Source organism: Gorilla gorilla, chromosome 4 (genome assembly GCF_029281585.2).
Source record: "Gorilla gorilla gorilla isolate KB3781 chromosome 4, NHGRI_mGorGor1-v2.1_pri, whole genome shotgun sequence".
NCBI classification, from domain to species: Eukaryota; Metazoa; Chordata; class Mammalia; order Primates; family Hominidae; genus Gorilla; species Gorilla gorilla.
This window is the reverse complement of record NC_073228.2, coordinates 130,683,637-130,699,923: the sequence shown is the minus strand read 5'-3', so window position 1 is coordinate 130,699,923 and position 16,287 is coordinate 130,683,637. Positions and strand designations below refer to the sequence as shown.

The 16,287-nt window shown below is 40.2% G+C and overlaps 1 protein-coding gene across 2 annotated transcripts in view; it reads right to left on the bottom strand.

The window, feature by feature from the left end:
- The window catches only part of LMNB1 (lamin B1), a 61,870-nt gene that overhangs the window by 12,624 nt on the left and 32,959 nt on the right, over window positions 1–16,287 (bottom strand). For both annotated transcript variants that reach the window (XM_004042428.4, XM_063706739.1), the window contains exons 4-7: window positions 11,912–12,082; window positions 10,365–10,490; window positions 3,133–3,353; window positions 1,159–1,384 (exon numbers count right to left, since the gene is read on the bottom strand). In XM_004042428.4, the coding sequence (XP_004042476.1) occupies window positions 1,159–1,384; window positions 3,133–3,353; window positions 10,365–10,490; window positions 11,912–12,082 (744 nt within the window). The remainder of the gene's footprint in view (window positions 1–1,158; window positions 1,385–3,132; window positions 3,354–10,364; window positions 10,491–11,911; window positions 12,083–16,287) is intronic.

Below are 16,287 nucleotides of genomic sequence, written 5' to 3'. Positions count from 1 at the left end.
AAAAAAAGAGTCAGTGGGGCTGGGCATGGTGGCCCATGCCTGTAATCCCAGCACTTTAGAAGGCAGGTGGATCACCTGAGGTCAGGAGTTGGAGACCAGCCTGGCCAACATGGTGAAGCCCTGTGTAAAAATACAAAAATCAGCAGGCGTGCTTGCGTGCACCTGTAATCCCAGCTACTCAGGAGGCTGAGGCAGGAGAATCTCTTGAACCCAAGAGGTGGAGGAGCCAAGATCATGCCACTGCACTCCGACCTGGGCAACAGAGCAAGACTCAAAAAAAAAAAAAAAGGCTACAAAGAGACCTTAGAGCCTATTCTCTTTAGCATTAAAACTGTTGGTGCTCATTAGTGCTCCTTCACTCATCCAAATTATGTATTCATCCACATGCAAGATAGTTTTAATAACTGTGGTAAGACTAATTTTCAAAACTATTTTTAGCAGGCCCTGAACATATGTTTCAAGAAGTGACATCCATCCCACTGCCGCCTGCACGCTCCCAGACCATGCCTTCCTCTAGTATCATCTCACAACCCATCATGGCCTCCAGCTCCTTGATGCAGAGCTAGGGAAGGCCCACACTACAGAGCTGCCGAAAGCCCCAGCCCTAAATTTCAGAAATCTCTGCTATGAATACTTCATGTTTACTTTTAAACATATTTCAAAATAAGGCTTCATGCTATTTTTCATGTAAAGTATTAGCATTTGTTCATTCATTTATTTGCAGGGAAAAATATTCCCTTAATATCTGAGTCCAGGCTCTTATCTCCTTCTTTCAGTAAGCTTTTTATTAAGTTAATGACCGAAAGAATATCCACCATTTTCATCCAATTGCTCCAACTTCTTCACAAATTTGGCTAGGGCAGAGAATAATAACTCATCCTCAGAACCACTGTGATAAAAGGAACATGCTTTTCAAAAAAGCCCTGGCCCTCTAAAGAAGGGTTAATGAAGCAAATCTTTAAACTACTAAGGGTACCTAACTCTTCTTCCTCCTATTTTAATTTTTATTTTATTTTATGAATTTAAGTAAAAAGGACATAAACCCTTATTCCATGAAGACTTAATGAATCCAAAGAAAAACTAAGGAGCTATGACAATTGCAAGAGAATCTAGCAATCCACAAAGACTTGCTAGAAAAAAAAGGGTCTATTTTATTACCTGTTCAGAAGTGTTCTTCAAGCGGATAAATTTCCCATCAACATCAATTTCTTCGATGCAAACATTTCCAGTGGCTGAGGCAGAATGAGAGATGCTAACACTACTACTCGCCTCTGATTCTTCCACATCAACCCTCTTCCGCTTTCCTCTAGTTGTACGTACACTACGACTTGAGGATGCTCGGGATACTGTCACACGGGAAGAAGGGCTTGGAGACAGCTTCAACCTATATGGGAAAAATAAAACAATTCATTTTTAAAACACATATGCCCTTCTCGCCTTAAAAAAAAAAAAAAAAAAACAAGGGCTGGGCACAGAGGCTCATGCCTGTAACCCAACAGCACTTTGGGAGGCCAAGGCAGGTGGATTGCTTGAGGTCAGGAGTTCAAGATCAGCCTGACCAACATGGTGAAACCCCGTCTCTACTAAAAATACAAAAATTAGCCAGGCGTGGTGGTGGGTGCCTGTAATACTAGCTACTCAGGAGGCTGAGGCAGGAGAATGGCTTGAACCCGGGAGGCAGAGGCTGCAGTGAGCTGAGATCACACCACTGCACTCTAGCCTGGGTGACAGAGTGAAAACCTGTCTCAAAATAATAATAATAAGAAGAAGACTATCCCACCCATGCATTTCTAAAGCAAAATATTACTTACAATCTGTTAGTCAAAGCAAAAGTTTACCTTAACTAATGTAAACTTCTTCATAAGGTGCCCATCATCAATTTTCTTTTTCAAAAAATAACAATCTGAATGTTTTCTCGAGGGATGGAAGTAATATAACCATAATGCAAGAAGTCTGGTAAATGGGTAGAAAGTCATCTGATCTACCACCACCCACCACAGCCACTGTTATAGTTGGTGTACTTTTTTCTCTTTTCGTACCTGTACTTTCTTATGATCACAACGGATATAATATTAAAATTATCTGGCTTTTTATCCTAAATCAGCCACTTTCCTTTTGGAACTTTTTTTTTCTTTTTCTTTTTTTTGTGAGACAGAGTTTCACTCTTGTCACCCAGGCTGGAGTGCAATGGCACAATCTTGGCTCACTGCAAACTCCACCTCCCAGGTTCAAGCAATTCTGTCTCAGCCTCCCAGGTAGCTGGGATTACAGGCGCCTGCCACCATGCCCAGCTAATTTTTGTATTTTTATTAGAGACGGAGTTTCACCATGTTGACCAGGCTGGTCTTGAACTCCTGACCTCATGTGATCCGCCTGCCTTGGCCTCCCAAAGTGCTGGGATTACAGGCATGAGGCACTGCACCTGGCCCTTTTGGAACTCTTTTCTGAGAACAGGTGTCAAAAATATTTATACATTGACCAGATTTAAAATATATATAAAGCCAGCCGGGCGTGGTGGCTCACACCTGTAATCCCAGCACTTTGGGAGGCCGAGGCGGGTGGGTCACTTGCAGTCAGGAGTTTGAGACCAGCCTAGCCAACATGGTGAAACCTCGTCTCTACTAAAAACAAAATTAGCCGGGTGTGGTGACACACGCCTGTAATCCCAGTTACTCAGGAGGCTGAGGTAGGAAAATCGCTTGAAACCAGGAGGTGAAGGTTGCAGTGAGCCGAGAATCACACCACTGCACTCTAGCCTGGGCAACAGGCTGAGACTCTGTCTCAAAAATAAATAAATAAATAAATAAATAAATAATATGTAAAGTCTCTTTCAGCCAGTTTGGCATTTTACAATATATTAAATCACCAAAACACTTAAAATCTCAAAGGAACTAATCCATCCTGATGCAGTTCAGCATTTAAAGTAATAATAATAAATAAACTAAGAGTACTTGAGCAACATTTTCTGCGTTGAGGCAGAAATATGATCTATTACTACGTCTATACCTAGGTGTTAAAAGAAATGACCAAGAAAATAAAGTTCTTTTAAAAATGCTATTTATTTTCATTTCAATAAAAAGGGTGAGGGGCAAAAAGTGGACCATAAGGTAGGGTGACCCTTAAGTTCCTTACCTCTCTTCTTCGCCTTCTAAGAGTTTCCTGTAAGCACTGATTTCCATGTCCAGGGCTAACTTTACATCAAGAAGCTGTTCATAGTCATTCAGCTGTTGCTGCATTTGATCCCTTATTTCCGCCATCTCTCTCTCTTTGTCTGTCAGCATGCGACGAGAGTTGTCTTTTTCTTTAGCAAGCAAGTCCTCTAATTCTTGAATCCTTTCCAAACATGCTCTAGACTTAAGATGCAAGGAAACATATTTACTTTCTAGGAACATTCCAACATTAGCACCAGGCAGCTATTTTAAATCATTTCCTAGACTGGAAAACAAGTACAACCCTATGGAATCTCTAACTCACTAGAATTCAAGAGATTTTAAGAAATTAAAACCCAAAATTCCTCAAATACAAAACACAGACCTCAGGATAGTTTTGGCTGATAAAAGAATAAAAGACATATTCCACAAACGTAAGTTCTGTAAATATACATATAATTTTTCTGTACTTAGCCAAAAAAATGTTAAGCTGTGGTTTTGGTAAAAGTCAAGTCTGGCTCCCTTACAAAGCCTTTACTTCCAAAAGTATAAATTAAATAAAGAACTTAAAAAGATAAAAACACTGGCTGGGTGTGGTGGCTTACGCCTGTAATCCCAACACTTTGGGAGGCCGGGGCAGGCGGATCACCTGAGGTCAGGAGTTTGAGACCAGCCTGACTAACATGGTGAAACCCCGTCTCTACTAAAAATACAAAAAAAATTAGCAGGGTGTAGTGATGAGCGTCTGTAATCCCAGCTACTTGGGAGGCTGAGGCAGGACAATCGCTTGAACCCCGGAGGCGGAGGTTGCAGTGAGCCAAGATCACGTCATTGCACTCCAACCTGGGCAACAGAGCGAGACTCTGTCTCAAAAAAAAAAAAAGATATAAACACTGACTGACAAAATAAACCTAAGAGTGGGTAAAAGTACGTTTTAGCAGACTGCTGAGGAATATTCAGAAACCAAGGCAAAGGGACTCTGGTTACTATGTGGAAGGCACTACCTAGTGTCCCTTTAGGATTGCTGGGCTATCTCATGTTCAGTTAGCACACAAAGGACACACAATATAGGGTGATTTGTAAAGTATTACTGTGAATATAGAAGCTGTATATTTGGCATAAAAAAATTAAAAATCACACATCCTACACCAGAAAGTTCATCTTAGAAACCTTGTGGCTCGCTGGGTAACTATTCTTCTGTGTTTCTCCATGACAGAATTCATCTCAGTAGCCTCAGAAAGTGACAACTCAAAAAGACTGATGGATAGCTTAGGCCCTCAGAATCACAAGTACCTGCAACAGAGCAGGAGAGAAAGGGCATCTAATGTGCAAAAACTAAATCTAGGAGGCTAGAGATAAAAAGGAGCTACCAAATACATAAAAACTGTACTCTTGCTGGTAAATTTACTTTTCACAGCAGTACAGGTTCAAAATTTTGAAACTGCTTTTAACATATACTGGGGCTGAACAGATAAGTAAATGGATGATAAAAACCAGGTTTCTCACTCTGAGAGAGAAAAGATACAGGTATGTCAGAAAGGAAGCCAAAAATGAATCCTGTCGTACTAGATTCAAGTCAGAGACATCTGTATGAATTCATGTTTATCTTAACACAAATGATTAGACAGAAAAAGTTATAAATATGTGCATACACATGGGTTAGCATACATAAAATGTTACCCACTTTTATCGGTGAGAGGGCCAAGAAGCAGTGATACCCAGTACCAGTGAGCACACTCAGTGCCCAGATCTTAATTTCTACATACCATTCTCCAATAACAAGAACCAGGGCTGCTTGGAGACTGGATAATTCTAGGACTGGGGCAGGGAAAATGCAAGATGAGCCTAGAGCATGTTATAGTACCAGAAAGCAACAAAGTGCTCAAAAAACAATGGGACATAGTGGTCAAGCTGACAGAACTCCCAATGGCCAAATATGAAACAACCTAAGCCAAAAAAGTAAATACTGCAGTATTAGCTTACAACCCAAAGTATAAAGTAAATGCCCATGGTCCATACGGACACAAATAAACAAACAAACAAACAAACGGGGAATGGATAAATCTTTACAGAAGAATGCCATTTAATAAATGTAGATCTCCCTCCAGAATGTGGCGCTTAAGTCCTGCCCTGTCCTTCACCCTTGAGGGTAGGCTGGACTTAGTGAGCTGTTTTCCATGCACAGTGTATGGGAACGGAAAAATAGTAGCGCCGTTGACAGTGGAGAAACCTGACAAACACTATCTTAAACCAAACACCACCAGTGATGTCATGTGGTTATCACATACGTGCAATCCCTGATACGATGTGACAAAACGGGCACTTAAAACCCAAAACCCCAGTCTAATCACATGAAAAGCACCAGACAAATCCAAATTGGGGGACAGTCTACAGGATACCTGGACAATCTTACTCAAGACTCAAGCTCATAAAAAACAAGGAAAGCCCAAGAAACTGTCACAGACCAGGGGAGGCTTGTGGCACCTGGAACAGAAAGAGGATAACAGAAAAACTGGTGAAATCCAAATAGTCTGGAGACGAGTTCACAGTAATATACCAATGTCAGTTTTTTAGTTTTGACAAATATACTATGGTAACATAAGATGCTAACAACAGGGGAAAATGGGTGAGAGGAAAACAAGAACTGTCTATAGTACTTTGCCAACTTTTCTGTAAATCTAAAATTATGCCAAAATAACAAGGTTATTTAAAAAATAATCAAGAGTCACTGTAAACCTATTTGGGGGCAGAGGGGGTGCCTGGCTCACACGCACACACAAAAATAAATTTTTAAAGAAAAAAAATTGACCAATCAATTAATTAAATTCCAGAGTAGTATATGACTTGACATGCTATTTAGACAGGCACTCCTCTTAAGGTGGATATTACAAAGGTAGTCCCTGAACCTCAGAGAACTTGCATTTAACTGCGTTTGCAAAAATCATGCTATAAATGGAGAAATCCATTTCCCCGCTACCATGTTCCTTGTATTTTCTTTTTCTCCAAAAGAAAAAAAAAAAAGTCATGTAAGTTCAAAATGCCTCCCTTTATTTCATATATCAGAGGTAGAAGATATATTTGAATGGGCAAAAAGGTAGAATCTAAAGGAGAGTTGATGAGAGATATAAACTACCCAAGATTCACAGATAACCTGAGCCGAGATTTATAAACCCAATGATGTCTCTGTTTGACCGCCTTTGATGTTGTAGAGCTCTTTAAGAGGGAAAAATCAAAATCTAGGTATAGAAGTTTTAAAGTTACTCTGAATCATTCTGTATTTTAAATAGAAATATTTAAATTCTATTTTCAGTAGCTGCACTTATACCTGTGTAGTGAAATATAAGGAACACAGTATGAGAAGTTAGACCTAGATTCTCCTTTCTAATTCCGCCATTGAAACTACCTATGAGGCTATAAGCAAGCTGTAACTAACCTCACTAAACCAGTTTCCACATAAGGAAAATGAAGAGCTCTAACTATCTAGATGATCTCTCAGATCTCGCCACTAACCCTAAATGTTATGACTTCTGATGATCTTGGGGTTTTTAAATATTTTATAGTATGTAATGTAATTGCACTGGTTTATTAAGGTCTAGCTGCAACAAAAGTCTCCAGAATCTGGGTGTTAGAAAAACAAAAGTTAGAGGTGTTTTTAAGTACCATACTGTACTCTTCTCTAAGGCAAGCAGACTCTAACCAACCAATTCATTTGGTCCCAAGTCAAAAATCTAGAGATGCTATAAGCAATGTAAAATTTCTAATTCCAAAACATAACACTGCTACCATCTATATATTATTTAAATATATCTTGTAAAACCAGTTATTTTAAAGCCATGTCAATTTTAAGTAAAATTTAAGAAGTACTTCACTAACCTGAGTTATTTAACCAAAAGGAAATTCTTATGGCCTAATAGGCAGCATGATGAAACTGATATGACTCAGCAACAAACACTATTAAGACAAACAATAGGAAAATATTCAAAAAGATAACATTTTTATTTTTGATGATTTTTCTAAGGCTAAAATTTATGAACTAATAAAAATATTCCTCAAAATATACTGTTTACCATAAAGTCTGTTACCAATAATGAACAGAGGAAAGATTCACCCCAGACAGAGAAATTAAAAACTATTTTGGCTAAAGGGATTGCTCGTCTCCTATCTGCTAAGGAGTTAGCTCCTGGAAACCCCCAGTGCACTGCCTAACATTACTTAAAAACCACTAAGCTAAGGTTAACAAAAAAAACTTGCAGCCAGGCACAGTGGCTTACACCTGTAATCCCAGTATTTAAGGCAGCAGCTCACGCCTGTAATCCCTTCCATTTTGGGAGGCCAAGGTAGGCAGAGTACCTGAAGTCAGGAGTTTGAAACCAACCTGGCTAACATGGTGCACCCCATTTCTACTAAATATACAAAGAATTAGCTGGGCATGGTAGCGCATGCCTGTAATCCCAGCTACTCAGGAGGCTGAGGCAGGAGAATCACTTGAACCTGGGAAGCAGAAGTTGCAGTGAGCTGAGATAGTGCCATTGCACTCCAGCTTGGGCAACAAAAGCAAAATTCTGTCTCAAAAAAAAAAAAAAAAAAAAACTTGCAAAAATGGGAATTCAATTAACAGGGAAACAGCCTTGAACCTAGGTTAGAACACATAGCTACTAAGTTTCAGAGCCCACTACTACTTATTAATAACAGTCTCCTCATCCAAAGCACAGTGAAGATCAACCTCAAGAGAAGATCTGTACTAAGTAAATCAAATGGATTAGGCAGCAGCCAAAAAAATAATACAGTAGGAAAAAATAAAATTGAGGGATAGACAGTAACTAGTAGACAACTTACTATTAGTAAATGGAAAAGAGTAGTAAATGCCAACTCAGTACAAGAACAGAGAGGCCCATTTTTGGAAAAGTACCTGTTAAGAGAGTTGATACAGGCCAGGTGCAGTGGCTCACGCCTATAATCCCAAGACTTTGGGAGGCTGAGGCGGGCGGATCACCTAAGGTCAGGAGTTCAAGACCGGCCTGACCAACATGGAGAAACCCTGTCTCTACTAAAAATACAAAATTAGCAGGGTGTGGTGGTACATGCTGGTAATCCCAGCTACTAGGGAAGCTAAGGCAGGGGAATTGCTTAAACCTGGGAGGCGGAGGTTGCAGTGAGCCGATATTGCGCCATTGAACTACAGCCTGGGCAACAAGAACGAAATTCTGTCTCAGAAAAAAAAAAACAACAAGAAAAACAAAGACAGTGATACAGTCTGTGTGTTTGTGTTCCCACAAATTTCATGTTTAAATCCTAACCCTCAAGGTGATGATATTAAGAGGTAGGGCCTTTGAATGGTAATTAGATCATGAGAGGAAAGCCCTAGTGACTGGGATTCGTGCCCTTATAATACAGGGCCAAGGGTGCTCATTCACCCTTCAACCATGTGAGGACACAGCAAGAAGCACCATCTATAAATCGGAGAACAGCCCTCACCAGGCAGATATCCAATCTGCCAGTGCCTTGATCTTGGAGTTCCCAGCCTCCAAAACTGTGAGAAATAATTTCTGACATATCTGTTGTTTATAAGCTACCAAGTCAATAGTAGTTTGTTATAGCAGCCCAAAAGGACTAAGACAGATGGTGCAATGGAAAAAAAGATTATCTGTTAAATTTCTAAAAGTAAATCTTCTTTGAAGAGAATGAGGTATAAAAGGAAAAACTGGGAAGCAGTAGAGAAACCCATTTACCAGTCTGCAGCCTCTGGGCAATGGGCAAATCATTAAACTCACCTAGATCTGTGGTTATATGGAATGAACTCAGAGGTGCTTCCAGCTCTGCTATTAAATGAAAATCTTCAAAACACTATCAGCACAAAATAGGTTTAAAATAATTTAAAAATTTGTGCCATAAGTAACAAAGCACATGATAGACAGTGTAAAAGCCCCTGTGTTAACTAAATTATTTTATATCACCCCATTTTATGGGACTCATTTTCTGCTTTATTTCTAAGTTCCTGCAATAGAGGTCATCAGTTTTATAATTAGAAAAATATTTTACTAAAAATGGTAAAAAGAAAAAGGAAGGAAGAAAAGCCCAATCAAGAGTAAAATAGGCTGGGCGCAGTGGCTCACGCCTGTAATCCCAGCACTTTGGGAAGACGAGGCGGGTGGATCATGAGGTCAGGAGATCGAGACCATCCTGGCTAACACGGTGAAACCCCGTCTCTACTAAAAATACAAAAATTAGCCGGGCGTGGTGGCACGCGCTTGTAGTCCCAGCTACTTGGAAGGCTGAGGCAGGAGAATGGCATGAACCCGGGAGGCGGAGCTCACAGTGAGCCGAGATCGCGCCACTGCACTCCAGCCTGGGCGACAGAGTGAGAATCCGTCTCAAAAAAAAAAAAAAAAAAAAGAGTAAAATAAAGTTTGTTCTCATGTGGAAAATTCAAAACAAGATTTCCTCCCTTGAGGAAAATAGAAGCTGAAGTTATTTCCAAAATAATTAAGGTGACGAGTTAATTGCTGAATCATTCTGAATGCAGTATATGGAGTATATGTACTTTGTGTCCACACTGACATCACCCTAGGCTAAAACTGATCTGAAGTAGTGTCCATGCCTGCTTAAGCAGCACCTGAAGCACACCATCACACCCTGATAGGCAGCCAGTCAACACAGCCGGCAATAATGCCATTTGTCACTTAGGCGTACCAACGAATGAATGAGTCACTAAATTCTTATCGGAATATGCAAATTAAAGCTACTTTCCTGGATCCTAATTGTTATATACTTTAAGCACTAAAGAATTTGTCTAGAAACACAAAGCATTCACCACCCACAAAGAATTTTTGCATGTTTTTCTTCATTTTGGTTTTCAAATGATATAAAAAAGGAATGTGTTGAGAATAACTCTGTAGAGATGGAGCTGTTAGACAGGTCAGAAGATCCGGGTCCTAGGGTAAGTACAGTGAATAAACTAGCAGGCTCCTTCCTCAAGGGCAAATCCCTTAGCTCTGTGTAATCTACTAATTAGGAACAATAGTATCTGCTCACAGGATGTTTATGCAATGCAAAATGAACGAATCTAGAAAAGTACTGTGAAGACGAAAGCACAGGATAACACCATCCTCTGTAACAAACAGAGGGAGGAATGACATCAGCCCAAGCAAAGCAGGTAGGTGCCCATGGTGAAGGTAGCCTTCAAGTCTAACTTCTTACAGAAAGATGATTATTTACCTCTTTCTGTAGATTAGAAAGCTGGGATGAAAGGCTCTCAATTCTCATGCGGCTTTCCATCAGTTCTTCCCTGGCACTGTTGACAGTAGAAGTATTCATCTCTGATGACAGTCTGGCATTCTCAAGCTAAAAGAAGAAGCAAAGCATAGTCAGTCTTATCTAGAACTGAAACAAAAAAGGAAGCATGATTCACCTCAAGGCATTTCAAACCTAAGTCCTGCTGGTAACTGGTAGATGAAACACAGGAAAAGCATCATGAAGTTTGCTGATATGGTGTGAATGATGGTAATTCTGTGTGACTTTTAGAGTCACTTCCTAAATAATGAGCTTTAAGAATGCTAATATACCTAGGCCTTTACCCAAAGCTTATTACTTCAATATTTCATCTATTAAACCTTTAATGTCTAAGATAACACTGATAATAAGAAGACTGGGCAATAGCAACTTGACTGTTGTGGTGTCTGTAAGAAAAGAAACATCACATACCCCTAACCACCAAATCCAATACAGAATGTAAACCAACAAGCAGAAAATACTAGTTTATAGATTCATTCAAACCAGATAGAAACACTTCCTTTCAGAAGCAAAAAAAAGCTCCTTGAGTAAAATACAAATCCCATAACACTATTGTGTATGTGTGTCTCAGGCACATGCTCCTGTGTCTCCTCCCTGGCTCCCTGTGAGGCCACAGTCTGTGACTGATCCTTACTTTAGCTCCTTCACTGTCTAGCTCAATGTGTGATATTAGATAAATGTTATACAGCTGAAGTTACTGCTTATAATAAGATCTTTCACTTTCACTAACTGCTACTTCATACAATAGATAAAAAGCAACATGAACAGTTTAAGGCCATGCAATGAAAATTTTCAATAACTGTGACTCTAATATTCTAAGTCAGCCACAAAAAAGTCTTTTTAATCAAATCATGTAACATTTAAAACACGAGGCAAAATCATTTACCAGGGAAAGCCTGTACTAGCTGGTGATTTTTATGAATTCTTGTAAGGTCAGCTAATATAAGTGGGAAGTTTCTACAATATTTTTTTAAGTGAATAATAGTGACAGAAGAAGAAATAGCAGAGACTTTCCATTTGGCCCTTATGCAAAAAAGCCCGAAGTGTGGTAGTCACAATCTATGCACAATGATGACATGAAAGTGAGATCTAATGCAGTCTGACATTCATTCATTACTAAATGGATGTTTATGTAGGACAGCATGATCAGTACTTGTTATTGGAAGAAAGTTATTTCACATGGTTTGGGTTCAACTACTATGGCATAGTACGAATGATCAATGGGACAAAAAGACAAAACCTAACCTCTAATAAAATTGCAACAACCCTACATTCTTCTAATAATTTTTAATAACATTTAGTTTATAGAAAACTGCACTTTTTTTGAAAAAATCAATTTTCTATATATTTCATGGAGACTAGGGGAATCATTTTTAAAAACTAGAACAAAATAAACATAAACCCATGTTCATCATGGGAATTGTGAAGTAATGATTTTAAGTGTTCAAAAGAATCTTCTGAAGAGAGCTCACTTTGGCATGGTAAGTCTGCTCCAGCTCCTCCTTATACAGCCTCACTTGGGCATCATGTTGCTCTCTCATCTCATGAAGGGCTTGCGCCAGCTTGTACTCATACTCAATTTGACGCCCAGAATCCACCTCTACCAAGCGTGTTTCATGCTTCCTTCTGGTCTCGTTAATCTCCTGGGGAAAAAACAAAAAGCATAAAGCCAAGTTACTTACCATGGCTGCACTGGTACACATCTGAGTGACATCACAGCCATCTGAAGTTTTACACACGAACCTCCTCCTGTTTGTCCTCAGGCGGTCATGTGAATAAACACTTTTTTGCCTCTTAGTTTTCAGTTGAGAAGGTTTTTGAAATGGAACTAATGACAGAAGTGGTAGCATCTCAAGCCTTAGGAACTTTCTATTCCTTTTCAGGAGCACAGCTATTTATTTTTCTGAAGCCAAGGAAAGGCCTGGATGGCCTACTAAAACTACCTGCAATCAAGGATTTATACACAGTATACTATACTAAACACTAAGCAAAAATTATTTTTCTGAATTGTTTCATTGATATTCTTAAGAACATCTCTGAAAAAACAGCACATGGAAAGTTAAACTTAACAGTCGTGATAAATTCATGTAAAGATTTATGTGAAATAAAACTATTTTCTTTTCTTTTCTGAGATAGAGTATCACTCTGTCGCCCAGGCTGTTGTGCAGTGGTATGATCTCAGCTCACAACCTCCGCCTCCCGGGTTCAAGTAATTCTCCTGCATCAGCCTCCCTAGTAACTGGGATTACAGGCACATACCACCATGCCCAGCTAATTTTTGTATTTTTAGTAGAGATGAGATTTCCCCATGTTGGCCAGACTGGTCTCAAACTCCTGACCTCAGGTGATCCATCTGCCTCAGCCTCTCAAAGTGCTGGGATTACAGGTGTGAGCCACCTTGCCCAGCCATAAAACCATTTTCTTAGACATAATAATAGGCAGCACAAGCTAATTTACATGACTTCTTTAAAAGCCGGTATTAAGCTATCATTATCAAGTGACACAGGATCTTATTAACAATATTAGTTGACTAACTCAAATATGTATGAAAAATTTACCATTGAAGAATAGAAGTAGTTGTCATGATCCTTTCCTTTACTCTGTTTTAAGGAAGTGTCTAAATAAAATTAGAATGGAAGGCTGGGCGCGGTGGCTCACGCCTGTAATCCTAGCACTTTGGGAGGCCAAGGCGATCAGATCACCTGAGGTCAGGAGTTCAAGACCAGCCTGGCCAATATGGTAAAACCCTGTCTCTACTAAAATACAAAAATTAGCCAGCCATGATGGAGGGTGCCTGTAATCCCAGCTACTCAGGAGGCTGAGACGGGAGAATCACTTGAACCCGGGAGACGGTGGTTGCAGTGAGCCAAGATCGCACCACTGCATTCCAGCCTGGGCAGCTGAGCTAGACTCCGTCTCAAAAAAAAAAATAATAATAATTAGAATGGTAATATCTGAAGAAGCCACAAGAGGGAAGTATATAACCCACCAAAGTTGCTGTTTGTGTATATTAGCGCATGTATTTTCCTGTGCATTTCTTCATCTTTCTCTTAACTACTACACAGGAGCACGCACTTGACAAAATCTGAAAAATCAGAAAAATCAGGAGGATTCTGCTATCACCCTCCCAGAGATCACATCTATTTCATGAAGCAAATAATACCTAAATCATGAAAACACTGAAGAGAGCGACTGCTAATGGTTTGTTCTTTGTCTACCTCCTCCTTCCTCTTTCGCGTCTTTCTCCTTCCTTTTTTCCCCCAACTGTTCATAATAAGGAAGTTAGATATTATTACTGAATATATATCGTGAATGTAAAAAAAAAAAGTTAAGGCCAGCGTAGTGGCTCACACCTGTAATCCCAGCACTTTGGGAGGCTGAAGCGAGTGGATCACCTGAGGCCAGGAGTTTTAGACCAGCCTGGCCAACATGGTATTACTTAGTAAAAAGTAAGGAAAAAAAAAAAAGTTAGCCAGTTGTGAGGGTGTGAACCTGTAATCCCAGCTACTCGTGAGGCTGAGGCACAAGAATCACTTGAATCCAGGAGGCACAGGTTGCAGTGAGCCAAGACCGTACCACTGCACACCAGCCTGGGCAACAGAGTGAGACTGTGTCTCACAAAAAAAAAATTTTTTTAAAGTAAAAAAGGCCAGGTGCGGTGGCTCACAACTATAATCCCAGCACTTTGGGAGGCCGAGGCAGATGGAGCACTTGAGTTCAGGAGTTTGAGACCAGCCTGGCCAACGTGGTGAAACCCTGTCTCTACTAAAAATACAAAACTTAGCCGGGCATGGTGGCACATGCCTGTAGACCCAGTTACTCCAGAGGCTGAAGCAGAAGAATCGCTTGAACCCAGGAGGTGGAGGTTGCAGTGAGCCAAGATCGTACTACTGCACTACAGCCTGGGCGAGAGAGCAGGACTCTGTCTCCAAAAAGAGTTTAAAAAAAAAAAAAAACTGAAGAGGACTATCTTAACATCCATTCTCAAAAAGGCAAAAGCCAAAAATTCAAAGATGCTATGCACTCTAAAAATATTAAATTACTTTTTACTGATGCTATTTTTTATATAGAACCAGTGACCTTACAAAGAAAAAAAAACCCTACTCCTGGTTGTCTACACACAACATCAGAAATAAGTAATGATAAATCACAATTTTTACAAAACAAAACTGTAAGTCAACCTCATATAAAAATATCTGCTTTAACAAAGCAACACTTAGTAACAATTATATGACAGCACTTGCTACAGTATCCAAAGAGTTTTCACACACAGTATTCCACTTTGATCCTTACCACTCATTGAAGAAAAAAATAGCAGTATCAGTATTTCATTTTAAATAAGAAACTGACACTAAGAGTTGTCCAAGGTCTGACTGCTTGTCTGGTGCACCTTGCACTAATATCTATTTTGTTTAAAGCCTGTAATTTTAAAAAAAATCAGATTTCTATTATTTTTCCTCCAACTAAAAAACTGGTTTGCTAATTGCTACAATGAATTCCTATTTTCACTGTTTTCAAAATTACACTACTTCTAAAAACATTAAGCCTAGCACATTAACAGCATGTTCTCCCCCATGAGTTGATTTCAACCCTCTACAATTTTCATGAAATATACATTCCCCTTTCCTCAATTTTATTACTTCCTTTGTTTGACAATGGTTTTGCCCCTGCCCCTTGACCACAGCAGTTAAGGCTTATAAGTGATATTTTAAGATTTCCACATGAGTGAGCCGGGCACGGTGGCTCACGCCTGTAATCCCAGCACTTTGGGAGGCTGAGGCAGGCCAATCACAAGGTCAGGAGATTGAGACCATCCTGGCTAACACGGTGGAACCTCGTCTCTATTAAAAATACAAAAAATTAGCAGGGCGTTGGGGCATGAGCCTGTAGTCCCAGCTACTAGGGGGGCTAAGGCAGGAGAATAGCTTGAACCCACGAGGCAGAGGTTGCAGTGAGCCAAGATCATGCCACTGCATTCCAGCCTGGGCGACAGAGCGGGACTCGTGTCTCAAAAAAAAAAAATTTACACGCCTATAAATGCTGTGAGTAGCTGCATTTCCAGTTGTGAGCCATAGGAGAAGGCAAAAGTGATGGTATGTAACCTCTGTGATTAGGTTATAGAAGACAATCTGGCTTCTGTCTTGGTAGCTGGTAGCATGTATTCATGTTCTCGTTGTGTTTCTCTCTCTCTCTCTCTCTCTCTTTCTCATCACTGACCCTTAGGGGGGCCATATCATGAGCAGCCCTATGAAGAAGACCATGAGGTGAGGAACTGACACGTCCTGCCCACAGCCCTGTGAATGAGCTCAGATGCCATTCTTCCAGCCCAGGTTAAAAGCTGTACTGCAACCTCATGGGACCCAGAAACAGAACCACCCAGTTTAGCAGCTCTGAATTCTGACCTTCAGGAACTGAGAAATTAATACAAGTCTGTGGTTTTAGGTTGATGAACTTTGGAAGTAATTTGTTAGGCAGGAATAGATAACTAATGCTTAAACATGTTGACAGTAATTAGCTGCTGTGACCAAGCCTTTATAAGTTAAGATGAAGTGAGGCCAGATGTGGTGGCTCACACCTGTAATCCCAGCACTTTGGGAGGCCAAGGTGGGCAGATCACGAGGTCAGGAGATCGAGACCACCCTGGCCAATATGGTGAAACCCCGTCTCTACTAAGAATACAAAAATTAGCTGGGCGTGGTCGCGCACGCCTGTAGTTCCAGCTACTCGGGAGGCTGAGGCAGGAGAACTGCTTGAACCCAGGAGGCAGAGGTTGAAAGGAGCAGAGATCGTGCCACTGTACTCCAGCCTGGCGGCAGAGCAAGACTCCGTCTCAAAAAAAAAAAAACAA